This window comes from Cryptotermes secundus, unplaced genomic scaffold (genome assembly GCF_002891405.2).
Source record: "Cryptotermes secundus unplaced genomic scaffold, Csec_1.0 scaffold1379, whole genome shotgun sequence".
Lineage (NCBI taxonomy): Eukaryota > Metazoa > Arthropoda > Insecta > Blattodea > Kalotermitidae > Cryptotermes > Cryptotermes secundus.
Genome location: NW_019718634.1, coordinates 953,345 through 969,310, shown reverse-complemented (window position 1 = coordinate 969,310; position 15,966 = coordinate 953,345). Strand labels below are relative to the sequence as shown.

Genomic DNA, 15,966 nt, shown 5'->3' with positions numbered 1-15,966 from the left:
GCAGATCAGAGATTGAGCACTAGTGTGCTGAAGTTAGGGTAAGCACTAGAGTGCAGATCATAGATTGAGCACTAGTGTGCTGAAGTTAGGGTAAGCACTAAAGTGCAGATCAGAGATTTAGCACTAGTGTGCTGAAGTTAGGACAAGCACTAGAGTGCAGATTAGAGATTGAGCACTAGTGTGCCGAAGGTAGGGCAAGCACTAGAGTGCAGATCAGAGATTGAGCACTAGTGTGCTGAAGTTAGGGTAAGCACTAAAGTGCAGATCAGAGATTGAGCACTAGTGTGCTGAAGTTAGGGTAAGCACTAAAGTGCAGATCAGAGATTGAGCACTAGTGTGCTGAAGTTAGGGTAAGCACTAAAGTGCAGATCAGAGATTGAGCACTAGTGTGCTGAAGTTAGGGTAAGCACTAAAGTGCAGATCAGAGATTGAGCACTAGTGTGCTGAAGTTAGGGTAAGCACTAAAGTGCAGATCAGAGATTGAGCACTAGTGTGCTGAAGTTAGGACAAGCACTAGAGTGCAGATTAGAGATTGAGCACTAGTGTGCCGAAGGTAGGGCAAGCACTAGAGTGCAGATCAGAGATTGAGCACTAGTGTGCTGAAGTTAGGACATGCACTACAGTGCAGTTATAGATTGAGCAGTACTGTGCCAAAGGTAGGGTAAGCACTAGAGCGCAGCTTAAATTGTGAACACTTTGGGGCCCTGACCACAATAACAAAGGAAATTAATACTAATTTTAATAAGATTCTTAAAGATTACTAAAATACATCAACAGTTTAATCAAATATATTTTTCACCAGCGCATGTTCCAGTCACATGGACCATCATGAAGTGACTTGTAAATAAATGAATGAAACATCACTATTGAATTGCAGTGTTAAATGGATGCATCTTTAGAAAGAAAATTAGTGGTTTTGTAAACTGTTGTAAAGGTTAATGTAGGGCTGATGTATAATTTGGCGCTGGTTAAGTGTGCTGTAGGAAGGGTGTATGTGTACAACTGACAGCAGCAATCCGGTATCTATTGAGACTTATCCTCTAATATGTTGGTGGATCTGTGCTTCTCTATAAGTTCCTTGAAGTAGTGTATGTATATGTTCTGTGGGGTGTTTAAGTTGTGTTACTGTCTCGCTTAAGAATGTTGAGTAATGAATACATGGCATAGAATGTGAGTATGTAGCTGTTGGTGTATGGTAGAGTGTAAGTTGTGTCTTAGTAGTTATTTGACATGGATGTTTTTCGTGGTGTGAAATAACATGTAAGAGGACTATTATTGTTGAAGCTTTGGGTTGGATCTTATCTGCTGTTATGTGTCCAGGATGTAGCTGGTTTATTTACAGGCCCCCTGATGGTCCATGCAACCGAAAAATATGAATGGGACAATAAAATTGATTAAACGATTGACATATTTTAGTGACTTTAATCGACTTCATGAAAATTAGAATTCATTTACTTCATTGGTGTAGCGATGCCTCCAGATACAACAGGATGCAAAAAAGAAAAGTAAAAATTAGAATGCTGTTCTGATATTGAACATCAGTGTACCAGACTGTGTGCACCACTGTACACATTAATATACAAGAGGTACCTTGCTGAAGGTAGGAGTTGTCTGTTGAGTGGTTCACTAATGTGGATTGAGTATTTTATAATGTAATAGTGATGTTACATGTATTTATCTACTGTGAACAAAGACTTATAGGCTCCGAAGTGTTGATTTAACATATTATTTAAAAAGTTACTCATTCACGTGTCCTCATCCACATTCAATGCTGTTAAACATAATTATTCTAGCTTTTAACTTTTATTTTCTTATATAAAAGGATATGTGCTTAATCTAACATAATCTCTGCATTGTCTAAATCATTCTTCCAAATTGATGTTATTTCAGTAACCACATGTGTTCAAATATTTTAAACAAAATTCTGTGATTCTTATATCTTTGTATAGTACTACTGAAAGGTCACATATTTTTTCTAACACAAGAACAATGTCTTCAGATGGCGAAAGAGTAAGATATTTACTAAATAAAAGTTGTAAGATTTGAGGCTTTCACGGCGGTGACTATGAAGAAAGCAGTCTTCTGGGATTTGGCACCGTGTATAAGTGGTGTTAACCGACGTTTCGGAGGAACGTATGGCCTCCATCTTCAGGGTAGAAGAAAAAGTATAAGAAATCTGCAAGCGACAAGACCGTGAGAACGGTAGTCTGCTTTTACCGTTCTCACGGTCTTGTCGCTTGCAGATTTCTTATACTTTTTCTTCTACCCTGAAGATGGAGGCGATACGTTCCTCCGAAACGTCGGTTAACACCACTTATACACGGTGCCAAATCCCAGAAGACTGCTTTCTAAATAAAAGTTGTTTTCAGTATGTTCTTGTATTGTGGAATTTTGACTGGTCAACTAAAATAACAAACTTTGTTTTAATAAAGCCTGTACATTTATAATAAATTAGTAAGATGACCAGTGCAGACCACAAAACAAGAAATGGAAAATGAAATAGTCGACTGCTGCCAGTTGTTTTGCAGGTGTGCATCATGAAAATGCGAAGATTCCAGATCGTCCTTCATGGGAAGTTTCAACTCTCTCCAAGAAGAACAAACGTTGTGGGATCGTTAACAGCTCTCCTCTGCAAGGATGCAACATATCATCCCTCCAATGTCTCGCAACGTCACCATACTACAGCATTTGATGTCAAAGGACCCTCATCAAATAGTAGGATTGCAACAAGTTTTATGGGGTGTCACAGAACCATGGCCGCGTACCTAACCATACCAGTCGCGGATGGAGATGTTAGCAGAATGCGTGTATGTCCACTTCTGGGTATTGCTGCTAATGCCCTAGAATACTCGGAGGTTCCTCTCTTTACTATAAAAGTAATCATAAAAAGAAAATTGCGAATTTTTAACAAATGTTTTAAGCTTGAATATATAGTTACTATTTTGATTAATAATTAATCTTGGCTATTATATTAATGAAATGAGACACCCAGTTCAGTCTGGTTACCTGATTTGAAGATCATTTTTTGTTAACCAATTTAACATAAACCTTTCCATCTTTCTATTTTGAAATAGAAAGAGAAGGTTGCCAACTGTTTTACAAGAACCAGAAAATCACTATCCCTGCACTCACTCTGCCTCCATCTATAATGAGGTTGGAGTTTTCACCAGCACTGGTTCAGCTAATCAACTCACTGAACCGTGTCTCTGGTCTGTATAAGCTTCCCAATCTCCGTAGATATAAGATATTTACACTGTTTGGCCATGTTGTTAAGGAATGCTTTAAAGTTTAAAAATTCAATATTTTTCACTGAGAATCTTAACTCTTCAGATACTTGAAAGTTTATTATCTATTTGTATTATCAAAATTTATGGAATTTAGCTTGGTATGGAGCTACAAATGTCAAGGCTGTGGTAGGCAAGTTGCAGCTATTCCATCCAAGATATATTCTAATTTGTATGTTTCTGTTTCAGGAATGTTATGTATTTTTATTGCAATGTGTTTTCTTGTTGTATTGGTGGTGGGAATTTGGGGTAGCTGCATCTTGTCCGACAGGGCCTGTATGGCCCCTGTCCGCATGTCACTGTACTGCCAACTGTTCATGATTGTGAATCCGGCAAAACTTTTATTATAATTGATCTTGAAAGTGCACTATAAAGAACTTGCACCTGTTCTCCATCATCAAAATTGTCCCCCTTAGCACTTTCGATTGTCAGGTTCGTCACACTGGGGGGTGGGAGAGGGTACCAGGGTGGCTAGAGCAGTTGCAAGTTCTGCGAAAGTTTCGCTTGAAACAGCCACATTCATAGCTGGTAGCAGTGAATGAATGTGAGAAATAGAGGACTCTGAAGTTGTATTCCAGACCACACTGCTATTGATTCCCAGAAGCACGAAGCAAAGCTTCGAGAAATGAACACATTCTTCGTTCATGCTTCTTAGAGGAATCTGTAACATTGGTGTGGGATTACTTCTTGTCCTGTATTTCGGATATGCATTCTGGAAATTGCAGGTATGACATATCCCCCCCCTCCACATCCTGTGCCTCAACGTGGCGAGGGGGTGAACAAAGAATTATGCATGTGTTCCATGTTTAAAAAAAATAAAAAGTATGGAAATATACCAAATATTACATTATTTTTAAAGCAAGTTACTCTTGTGTCCTGAATAGTCGGGGTAATGAGTAAAAGTAGTGTTAAACGGCTCAAAGATAAGTTTGTACACAAATTTTTGGTTCACCCATTGGAGGAAATCATGGTGGTACCACCCATCACTGGTTCTCTCTTTAAGAGTTTCAAAGTCTGTCTAATTTAAACTCTACACAAATGTTGTACATAATACAATTTTGGAAGGCAATGAAAAGTTGGCTGTTGCTTATAAGGTGATTTGAGTCTAGAAAAATTAAATATTTAAAAAATACCACATTGTGAATTTTTAAAACTTCCATTATTTGGTGTTCCCGATATCCTCTTGTGTGACAAGGCAGATACTGTTTACACCTTCAGTAGGAATAGCTTGACAACATTTCTGCACTACATTTTTGCTTTCTATTGTAAGTTCCTAGCATTGATTTGCTACAAATAAAAAAATCAGAGGGTGCATGAAGTGTCTTAACAGTCTGGGATGAAAATTATATGTTGAATGTCTGCTTATTTATGAATCTGTATTTATTTCATGGTATGAGACATGAACATGCATAATTCTTTGGCCAAAGCAGGATGTAAAATATGATTTACAATGAATGTGTATTCGTATTATTGGTATACTATAAAAATGAGTTGCTTTTTTAGTTTTTTTCAATATACATTTTTATTTTTTTTAACCATACATTTATGGGCAGGTTGTAGTAGCAGTAACTCCATATTTGAAAAGTACTCAGTTTGAATCTGGGATGGAATTACAGCTATCCAAACTTGTTTTGTGTTTTTATTAACAATTCTGCTCAGGTTAATGTGTGTACCAGGAGAGTACTTGCCCAAATCTGTTCCTCTTCTTCAATTATTTTTTCACATTATATAATACATGGGGCAGCCGCACTATGGCCCTGGGTTCAACTCAGCCTCTAACAGAAATGAGTACCAGGAATTAATTAATTCCTGGGGAGTAACGTGCAGCCGGTGTGTAAGGCTGACAACCTTACTGCCATCTTTGAGCCGATTATCTAGAAAATGTGGGTCCCCCAATGTCTCAGAACCCTATGGGCCTTCATGGCCTGTTACAGGGATAGCTTTACTTTTTTTTATAATACGTTTGGCGCACACAGTTAAAGGCATGGTTTGTACCATGTGGAGCATCTGGTTCAATCCCTGGTGACTTAGGAGAATCTTGGCAGATGAAGTGGCAAGGGAGCAGGTTTTTCTTAGTTTCTTTAGTTTTCCCTTGCTTAACCATCATTCCGCCATTGCTCCATTCTCATCTATCAATGCCCCATGTGTGTCTGTGTGTGGGGTGCTTCATCCATGATCAACCACTTCCTACCACTTGACTGGTCACAGACAGTAACGAATTCTTGTAATCTCTGTCATTAAGATGATTGTTAAATAACTCAATCCTTTCTTTCCATTTATCCATTTCTGTCTCGTGTTCTCCTTTGTGTTTGTATCCATTTTTACATCCATAAAATTCTTTTGTTGTACGAATGCAACATTTTGAAAGCAGAAGTCTAAGAATTTGTAACTGTATTTCAGCATGTCTTCAGCAACATCAAAAGAGGAATGGGAAAAGGCATTGCAGATCAGTGTCCATGGCTGCAGAATACAGCATGCAAAGTTCATTCAAGAAGTAATGATTGATTTGTAGTTGGGAGGTGCCCAGTTTGAATCTAAGATGGGACAAACTACCCCGACAAAGAGGATGGTGAATTTTCCTCAGTCCCTTGAGACAAATACCAGGACAATATTTCCAATTAAGACACCACTTGTTTCCTCATCTTCCCAATTAATCACTCCTCAATCATCCTGCCATTTACTGCTACACAGTTTGAGATATTGAATGTATCCTTAGAGCACAAATAAATAAATAAAACAGAAAATAAATGGATGTTCTCTCAAAAGAGGTAATGAATCTTTCAGTGCTGTGAGATGTAGCTGTTTTTTTATGTTGCCACTCAACCTACATAGAATGCCTTGTGCACAATTTCATACACAAATGTCCAGCATACATAGGAGTTGAACCTAAATGCTCTACAGCACTGAAAGAAGTAACTGTAAACATAACCACCACTGTGAGAACCTGAAATCCTGTCAACTGTAAACATAATGATAAAGCAAAGCAATTATACCTTCCAACTCCTTACTTTCCCCCAGTTTCATTTTTTGGAAGTAGGGATTCAACACACCTTCTATAGCTCATTTGTTGAGTTCAATTAGAGAAGATGGCTGAAAATGTTACTTGATTATAATGATGGCAATCAACTGATATGATAAGAACACCCCTGAGAGCTGACAGTGGGAATGGTCTGGGAGAATCCTGAAAGCAAATTGAGGCGATTGTAAGTAAGAGGCAGCCCACACTGCTGGTAGGTAGTGAACGAAGCTAGCCTCTCAAAATACCAAGTACTATGATGCTTCTTAACTTACTGTAATCATAAAAAACGTGCAAAAATTAAAGTATTGTGAACCAAAATATCAAACTACATTCTGAACGAAATACAATACACTCTTTAATGAGCTGTTTGCATTGAAATTCATCATCGTAGTACTAGTATATTTTATATAGAATATTACGAAAATTTGTCCAGTGGTGTATGCCCAAATACGCCACTCATAACATTCACACAATGCTTTTTTTTTTTTTTAATTGGTATAGAACGTCTACAAACCAACATCTTGACGAGCTTGGAACTTCCAACTTGCCATTTACTAAAGTGTAATCAATTATTGATTGACTGTATATACGCGCATATAAATATGACGACTAAAAACTATAATGTAAAATAATGACAAAAATTTTCATTTTCTATCTCGTACTTAAAGCAATGAATATCTACAGTTGGCACTCCAAGCGACGACATTATTGTCTTTAATTATTTTGTAATGCGAATCCTCGATGGCAGGGAATCGGTCTTGTAATAAGTAGAACTGTCAGCCTGGAGAGGAAAACTGAAATTTTATAGTTTCAGTATGTCTTTTAAAAATTTACAAAATGTGCATTCTCTGTTCTTATAAACCACGGATCATATGTGCAAACCTGTTGATTTAACAATTATCGAAACCAAATAATCGAGATGCCTACGACTGATGTGATTGGTGAATGTGACGTATTTTCAAATGTTAATTAGGTGGATAGAATAGTGTGATCGAGTGCGATCGTGTGTGATAGAGCGCTATGAGTTCATACCAAAAAAGGAAGAAACCAAATTTTTACAGCTCACAGAAACCAAGAAAGAAAAGGGAATTTGTATTAAAACCAGGTCTCAAAGGTTTTCTGTGCACATGCAACAACAGGGAAAGAGATTGTATCAGAGAATCCTACAATATACTGAATGAATATGCTGACAGATTATATGGTGAAGACAAGGTTAGTTCCTATAAGTTTTACCGCTGTTCTTATTATGTATCTGATTTATTTACAGAGATACACTCTGTTAGAATACGTGTTATTAGACCTCATGTTTAGTTTGGTTAGGTCAACAGTCTGTAAAATGCTTTACAACGAATGACTCACTATAGTGGAGGATGTGTAAAAATCTAAGGACACAGTATGGTGATCATCTACATTAGATAAGTTAAAATAATCTAGGTTGGTTGGCAGGTTGAATTTGACAGATCATGAAGGTTATACCACAGATATAAGTATTGATTTTAACAAACCTATGTACTCGTATGAACATTCCAGCTACATCAAAGAGTTCTGTTTTAAACTCTGCAAATTTAGCAGAGATTCAGAAAATAGATAGGGCTGTAATCTAACCCAACAGAAGCAGCCGTTATTAGCATGATGGTGATGCACCCTCTGTTATGAATTAAGGACTAGAACTGATACATATCATTTAAGCTACAGAATCTGCAGTGTAGACATCTACTCTGAAGATGGAGATGTGGTGCCAAAGGTGGTTACCAGCGTTTCCCAGAAACATCTTCAGGGTCAAAGTCCAGACAACAGGGTGTCATAACATAGAAGACAAAACTGTGAAACTGATATATGCTTACATGCTTTGTATTTCATAAAAGTGGTTTTGGTGTAGGGTACCAACTGCAAGTTACAGATGTGCAGTATAATGCAATGCCTACCCTACCATAATTCCAACCTCTTCCTCACATCCTGCAGAATTGGAAGCATTCGGAGTGAATTATGGACTGATATCTTCTTGGGCAATTATGTCCACGTCAAAGTTGAATTAAAACGATAAATGATACACACTCCGTCCCAAGTGCAAACAATATATATTATATGTCTTTGATCTTGTTCTCTTCTACACTACATGTTTCGGCCTCTATCGGCCATCATCAGGTGTATACTCTAAACGTTGCTGCCGCACTGAAACCCAGTCTAAAATTTAACATTTAAAAAACACATTGTTATTTTTTACCCGTATTATCAACATCTACCTCGTTGATATGTGTCTGGTATGTAGATTATATTGCACACGTCAAAGTATCCTGTAGTAGCACTATAAAATCTTTAGTTATGATTTTAAAATCCTTTAAAATTGTGTCTAAATTTTAAATTTAGAATTTAAAATTGTTAGGGTTACTCGCCCTATGTCTAAAGTGCTGGAGCGGCTAGTTCTAGCGGCTAGCTGGAGCACACATAGTAAAGACAAGCAGCGGCACGCACACAGGAAGACCACACAGAATAACACCTGTACAGTGTGGAATAGAACTAGCCGCTCCAGCACTTTAGACATAGGGCGAGTAACCCTAACAATTTTAAATTCTAAATTTAAAATTTAGAGACAATTTTAAAGGATTTTAAAATCATAACTAAAGATTTTATAGTGCTACTACATGATAATTTGACGTGTGCAATATAATCTACATACCAGACACATATCAACGAGGTAGATGTTGATAATACGGGAAAAAAATAATGTGTTTTTTAAATGTTAAATTTTAGACTGGGTGCAGTGTGACAGCAACGTTGAGAGTATACACCTGATGATGGCCGATAGAGGCCGAAACATGTAGTGTAGAAGAGAACAAGATCAAAGACATATAATATATATTGTTTGCACTTGGGACGGAGTGTGTATCATTTATCATGTAGAGTGCAACAGGATGCTGAGATATAATATTGAATTAAAACAGTGTTTTTAGACTTCCTCAGTAAGTTACTGGGCAGGTGTCGGGTCGCAAAGATGGAGTCCCTGACTTAAAAGACTGAGGATGTGATAATGTGCTGCCTGGTCAGGATTGTCGCACACTGTGGGGGGTGATTGCAGTGGTGTAATGATGATAGCAGAGGAGAAACAAAAAGCCAGAGAACGTCATGTTCTTATGCAGCACCAGGGATTAAACCTGAACCTCTGTGGTGAGAAACCTCCACCTGAGTTATATGAATAAATTCTGGTTTCTTTAATATATCGTTAATCTTTACAGGCAAGTGTTGATGCAGCTTCTGCCTCAGCTGACCCACATACCCCAGAAAATGCATCTGAAGATGAAGATATCCAGACTGCATTGAATAAGGAATTAGAGTCACTTAGAGCTGAGAGGAAGAAGCTACCAAGCACACGCCGATTTCAAGCAATTGATTCTGGAGCAAACAATTGCATATTCATCCAAACAACAGTAAGCACCACATCCTCCCATCTTGTCATCTCCTGTCAGTAAACTTTCAAAGAATTCTGGTCTATTCTACTTAAAATTGAAATCATATTTCGTTATTCTTTTCAAGCACAGGATACTTACTTCCTCCTCTGCATTATCATTTATTCTTTTATGTCCTCAGTCACCCTTAAAAAGGCTGTTTTCTCATAATAACATGTTCATGTTTCCTTTTGATCAAGACAGACCTTGCCCCCTCCACTCATCCAATGCATTGTTACCACCTCACTTATAACTGTTATTTTGGACTTACCCATCATCAGAGTTTTTTTAAAGCACTACGTTTCATACATTGGTTCTGTTTCCAATTTCAAGTGACAGAATTGACTCTCCTGAGCCCCTTGGTAGAGCAATGAACATCTTTAACCCTTTAAAGTCCAGTGGTTACTATGTGTACCACCTCCTCTAGCACACAAGAACTCTGCATTCTGCCCACAGAGTGTATCTGTGTGTTCCATATGGTTCTCACAATAAACAGTGACTGTTTCCCTAAACAGCATTAACTTGTTGGTCTCTGTAGCGGAGACGTAATGTGTTTCCTGTGAGGTACGGACTGAATTGCTATATGTTCTACCCACAGAGTGTATCTGTGTTCCATGTGGTTCTCACAATAAACAACATTAACCGGTTGGGCTTTGTAGTGGAGGCGTAATGTGTTTCCTATGAGGTACAAACCGAATTGCTATATATTCTGCCCACAGAGTGTTTGTGTGTTCCGTATGGTTCTCACAATAAACACCGAAACAGTTGGTTGAGGCACTTTGCTACAAGCTAGATCAACTGACCTAATCCTTCTAGCCACACCATGGCCATGGGGTTGACTCAGCCTCTAACAGAAATGAGTACCAGGAATCTTCCTGGGGCTAAAGGGCGGCCAGCTGGCACGTTAGGCTGGCATCTGACAACCCTATGAGCCTTCATTGTTTGTTATAGGCCAGCTTTACTTTTTTGTCTTGAATAGGATGCTGTGATTAATTTTTTTTTTCTAGAGTGTGTTGTGTACTTGTTGTGTGGATGTTTGTTTTTGTGTTGTTCCTGTTCCCAGTTTCAAGTTGGGAGCTTCACCTCCAACCTGCCACTTGTTTAATTACAGAGTAAGGAAGTTAAGTTTTTTTTTATCAATTTTCATCTTGTATGGTTTGACTAACAGTTGTATTGTGGGTTCACGATGAAGATTGTAAAACATTTTATTAAGTTGACTGTCAGTAGTTTCTCATCGCAGTTTATCTGTGATCCATTGTAGTTGCCAGAACCTGTTGAACTCGTGTATCACATTATGAAAGATCTGGAGGCTACAAAGAAACAGAAAACACGTTTCTTGCTGCGCTTACTACCGATAGAGTCTACCTGTAAGGTATGTATTAAACAAGTCTGAAACATTCTAGGTAACAGCTGCATGTTTCAACCTCACCATGGTTATGCTGATCTTAATATTCTGTAACATGTGCTGCTCAGTTTTGGAGACTAGAGTGAGGAACAGATTCCCACCTCCAACATTTCTGAAGTAATTTGGAGATGTTGTTCAAAAAGAGTGGTATAAAATTCCACTAGGGACAGTTCAAAACTCGTACTAGTTCATTCCGAGAAGGATTTCGGCTGTATTAAAGGCAAAAGGTTCAACACCATGTTAATAAAGAAATGTATACAGTATCTGTATTGTTTCCATTATTTTATCCACCCCCTATACACATATAGACAGAAGGCATACCAGAAACAAAGATCGTGCAATCTTGTGCGCTGGAAACGTGTAAATCAATCAAAATGTCAAGATTGATTTCCTTCATAATCACAGTGCTTTGTCATTTTATTATGCATATGAGAAAGTAAAAGGCAAAATAATAGTTTTGTGCATTTTAATCTTTATGTTTTTAGACAACAGATGGAAAGTTAAAAGATTCTGGACTGGACAGTAACAGGCATTTCCAAAGTTTCATGTGTGTGTGTAATTTGCCCACGACTGAAACTGTGATGTGTTAATTTCTCTTTAAGGCATATGTGGAAGACATACGTCAGGCAGCTGATTCTGTATTTGACAAATATTTCTCAAAAGAAGGGAAGACATTTGCTGTTCTGTTCAAGTAAGTAATAAGTAAAAAGTAAAGCTATCCCTGTACCAGGCCATGAAGGCCCATAGGGTTGTGAGACGTTGACGGTCCCACACTATCTAGACAGTCTGCTCAAAGATGGCGGTAAGGTTGTCAACCTTACGTGCCGGCCGCGCTTTACTCCCCAGGAAAATTATTTAATTAATTCCTGGTACTCATTTCTGTTAGAGGCTGAGTAAACCCCAGGGCCTAGTGCGGCTGGAAGGATTTGATTAAATAGGACATAAAACTTGCTGTCATCTGGGATGTGACAGTGTGTTCAGCAGGTACGTACTGAAGGTTCAGAAGTACTTCCTCTCCCCATCCCCCTGTCTCCCTTTAGGGTGGGGTGAGACTGAGTCCACTTGGTATGTTAGCCACTATTTGGCCTATTGTACCTGCCCTGGATGATAGATGATGAATGTGGAACAGTTGGTGGAATGAGAATTGACAGGGGAAACCGAAGTACTCAGAGAAAACCTGCCCTGGTGCCACTTTGTCGACCACAAATCCCACATGACCTGACCTGGGCTGGAACCTGGGCCGCCATGGTGGGAATGTATCGACTCATTGCCTGATCTATGGAACAGCCTCTCCCCATTCTTAGGATAGCAAGTTGCTCTGAAATGTTGGTAGCTATCTGCAAAGTACACGGCATCACATCCTGTGATACCATAATATTAGTATTCACTGGCATGAGAACCTCAAATCTCATATAATGCAAAAGGCTTAGTGTTGAAACAAAAGGCGCAGAATAAAGTAATATGGAGGGAAAGTGAGGAGCTGTGGTTGAAGAGGCTCAGGCTCAGCCTGGAATGCAACACCAACAACAACAACAACAACAACAACAACAACAATAATAATAATAATAATAATAATAATTCAATTCGTATTTATTTACATGCAGACTTAACAGTGCATTGGCCAATTACAAAGTCAGCACGAGTACACATAAATACACAAAAATAATTAAAGAGCAAAATACAAAATGTGACAATAGTAAGAAATTAATAACAATTCCAAGAAAATTGAAGTTAGCTTTAACAGGCGTGAAAAATGAAATAAGCNCACGGCGGTGACTATGAAGAAAGCAGTCTTCTGGGATTTGGCACCGTGTATATGTGGTGTCTACTTTTACCAGTTCTCACAGTCTCTTCGCTTGCGGATTTCTTATATTTTTCCTTCTACTATGAAGATGGAGGCGATACGTTCCTCCGAAACATCGGTTAACACCACATATACATGGTGCCAAATCCAAGAAGACTGCTTTCTTCATGAAAGAAACTGATTGAAAAATTTTCTCCCCTTGTCAGAGCTTGATTAATTGGTTTGCTGATGCCTTTGACTGTTATTTTCATTTCATAACCCACTGGAATGTTTCAGACATCACAGTCATGTCGATAGCATACCAGCTCTGCATTTGGGAGGTGCCAGGTTCACTTCCTGGTGCCTGAAAACAGGGTATTTTGACTAAATGTCAAATGACCCTCCAGGCAAATGTTGGGTTAATACAGCACCTCAAGTTGCATCACAACCACTTCTCTCTGTATTCACTGATCATCCTGTGATTCATCTCTGTGTAGTCTAAGGTACTGAAAATGTTGTTAAGTAGATGGTAGCTAAGATTTATTTTTTTATCTTACAACATTGTTAGTAGTTCTGTATATGGTGTTGAATGATTGGATTAATGGTTAATTGGAAAGGTGTGGAAGGAAACAGTTGTGGCCTAATTTGAGGTACTATCCCAGCACTGAATGTTAACATCTTACATTTGATTCTTTAGTTTCAAGCAAACTTGAAATATAGATGTAAAAACAGAATTGTCCCTGTGCTTAATTAAGTGTCACACAATGAAAATGTATGGGCAAGCGGAGGCATATCTCTACCAGTGCTTAACAATTAAACAATTAAAAATAAATATTAAAAAGTGAAAATTATTTCACACTTACTGTTACATAGATTGAGAAATCTGCAAATACAGGGTGATTTTAAATTATGGTAAGGGTTTTTGTTTGTAGGCCACGGAAACTACAGCAATAATAATATAATCACTCTATATATGCTTCATATATTTGGAAATAGTTTTCAGCAGTTCAAGCATATGGTAACTGATCCTCGCATGTTGCAGGTCATGGGTAGATGCCCACTTTTCCTGTTTGATAGGAGGATGTATAGGTCCCAGAGGTGGTCTTGATAACAAGGAGAAGAAAAAATCTGTTGCCTCTGCCAGTTGAACCGCAGTTATATTTCTGCTGTGTTTGTTGATTAATTTATTTGTGTTACAGTCGTCGTAACAGTAGTGGCGTGAATCGTGATGAGCTGATTCGTGACTTGGCAGACATGATAGTGAGGAGACATCCTGAGAACCGAGTAGATCTGAAGCACCCTCAGTTGGCCGTTATTGTGGAGGTGATCCGTAACATGTGCTGCTTGTCCGTCCTTCCGGAATTTTTTGAGCTGCGGAAATACAACTTCCTAGAACTATGTGCTCCAGAGGGAGGAATTAAGGTAGTAGACAGGGTTTCTGAAAGGAAGGGTGCAGGAAAGAGTGGTGAGATTGAGGAGGAAATTCTAGTGACCAAAGAGAGTGGCCAGGCACAGGGCGTAGGAACAGGACCAGATAATGAAAAAGGATGTAACAGTAAAACTGTAGCTCCTACTTTGAAGGATGAAGCTAAAGAGATAAAAGAAAGAAGCGATGCAGATGATGTAAAGATAGAACCTGAGGGAGAGAATATTGAGGAGGAAACAGGGGAAACAGGTACTGATAACGTACCAGAAACTCCTGCCAAAGCAGAGGTGTAAGGTATTTGGTTCTGCTTAGCAGGACAGTATAAAATACCTTGACAAGGCTGTGTTAAAAAAAATAAAACAGTGTCACTTTGTTTCATGTTTCATAATTTCATTTATGAAAAACAATGTTTTTATTATTTTTTTTTTCCTTATATCTTTGTTTCTTGTTGGTCTCAATGTTTTCCACCCTCTCAGGAACAAACCATTTCTGTTTGATGTTAACCAGCTGAAAAAGGTGTTCAATTATGTCATAGCTGTGCTGATGTTATGTTACATCATGTCTATTCTGTGTTCATTTCTTTAAACATGCTTGAGGATCATGATATGGAAAGTTGATATCGATTGTCTTTTTACATATTCTTGCTGTATTTGACGTTCATATAGACAAATTTTGTGTTCTGGAACTCTGTTTTCTCACCCATTTTTGTAGAGTAGTCAGTCATACTTTATTGCAGTACTTGCTTCAAAATAAAAGTTACTGATCCGTTAAGTCTTGCATGCTATGTCATTTCTGTTGCCATACATTTAATCTTTACAGTCCAGGAGCAGGGAATTTATCTCCTGGTACTTTGGCACTGGTAACAGGATTTTAATTGAGAGTATTAGCATTAAATTAAAAACAATGTGATGGGAGACTTGCTGGTCCGCATTCTTGCTATCACAGTTGTGTGACACATGGACTATAGAGGTTAAGCGCACACATCTGTCTTTCATTTTTACCCGTGAAAATCGGACACCAAAGTTCAATACAACAGAACCCCCACTTCACATTCAGTTTGATGCTAAGTCAATCATCTGAGTGTTATATTTCCTCTGATTCTGATTTTTATCTGTTTAATGCTTAAAGCAACCTTGTAGAGGGGGTGTCACAAGGAGCTGCAGAGATGAAAAAGAAAGTTTGATATATCATCTTCCAGGAATACGATAAATGTATACCTATTTACTAGACTGAATGCTATCAGATACCAGAATTCCATAAGCACCATTGTCAGAACTTCAAATTTCATGATGATTAATGACAAAGCCAAGTTATCCATGTCATCACAGCATGATGACTCAGTGAATTGTTTCATGTAATAAGGCTTTGACTTGCATTTGGGAGAGATATGCTTCACATCTTGTTGTAGATTTATATAGAAACACCTCTATCATAGGGTTCACGTTCATATTTTACAGGGTAAATCTAGACATCTCCAGCACGGGTGATATATACAGTACATAATACAGTATCTTAAGATATATAATTAATGCCTATATGATGCCATGTAGTCCACTGAAACTCAATCAGTATTTCAACCCTGAAAATGGACACATTCCACTGAAAT

General features: G+C 38.1%; 1 protein-coding gene across 1 annotated transcript; it reads left to right on the top strand.

Moving 5' to 3' along the window:
* The first annotated feature begins 7,238 nt into the window (after window positions 1–7,238).
* On the top strand, window positions 7,239–15,131 carry LOC111863584 (THUMP domain-containing protein 1). The gene is made up of 5 exons (XM_023850035.2): window positions 7,239–7,515; window positions 9,537–9,728; window positions 11,008–11,118; window positions 11,754–11,842; window positions 14,134–15,131. Exons 1-5 carry the CDS (start codon window positions 7,324–7,326, stop codon window positions 14,651–14,653), a joined length of 1,104 nt encoding a protein of 367 aa, XP_023705803.1. The 5' UTR covers window positions 7,239–7,323; the 3' UTR covers window positions 14,654–15,131.
* Window positions 15,132–15,966: the final 835 nt, after the last annotated feature.

Coding starts and splice junctions, on each gene's coding strand:
- LOC111863584 (XM_023850035.2), top strand. CDS start 7,324: ATGAGTTCATACCAAAAAAGGAAGAAACCAAATTTTTACAGCTCACAG. Junction 7,516..9,536: donor GATTATATGGTGAAGACAAG/GTTAGTTCCTAT, acceptor TAATCTTTACAG/GCAAGTGTTGATGCAGCTTC. Junction 11,843..14,133: donor ACATTTGCTGTTCTGTTCAA/GTAAGTAATAAG, acceptor TTTGTGTTACAG/TCGTCGTAACAGTAGTGGCG.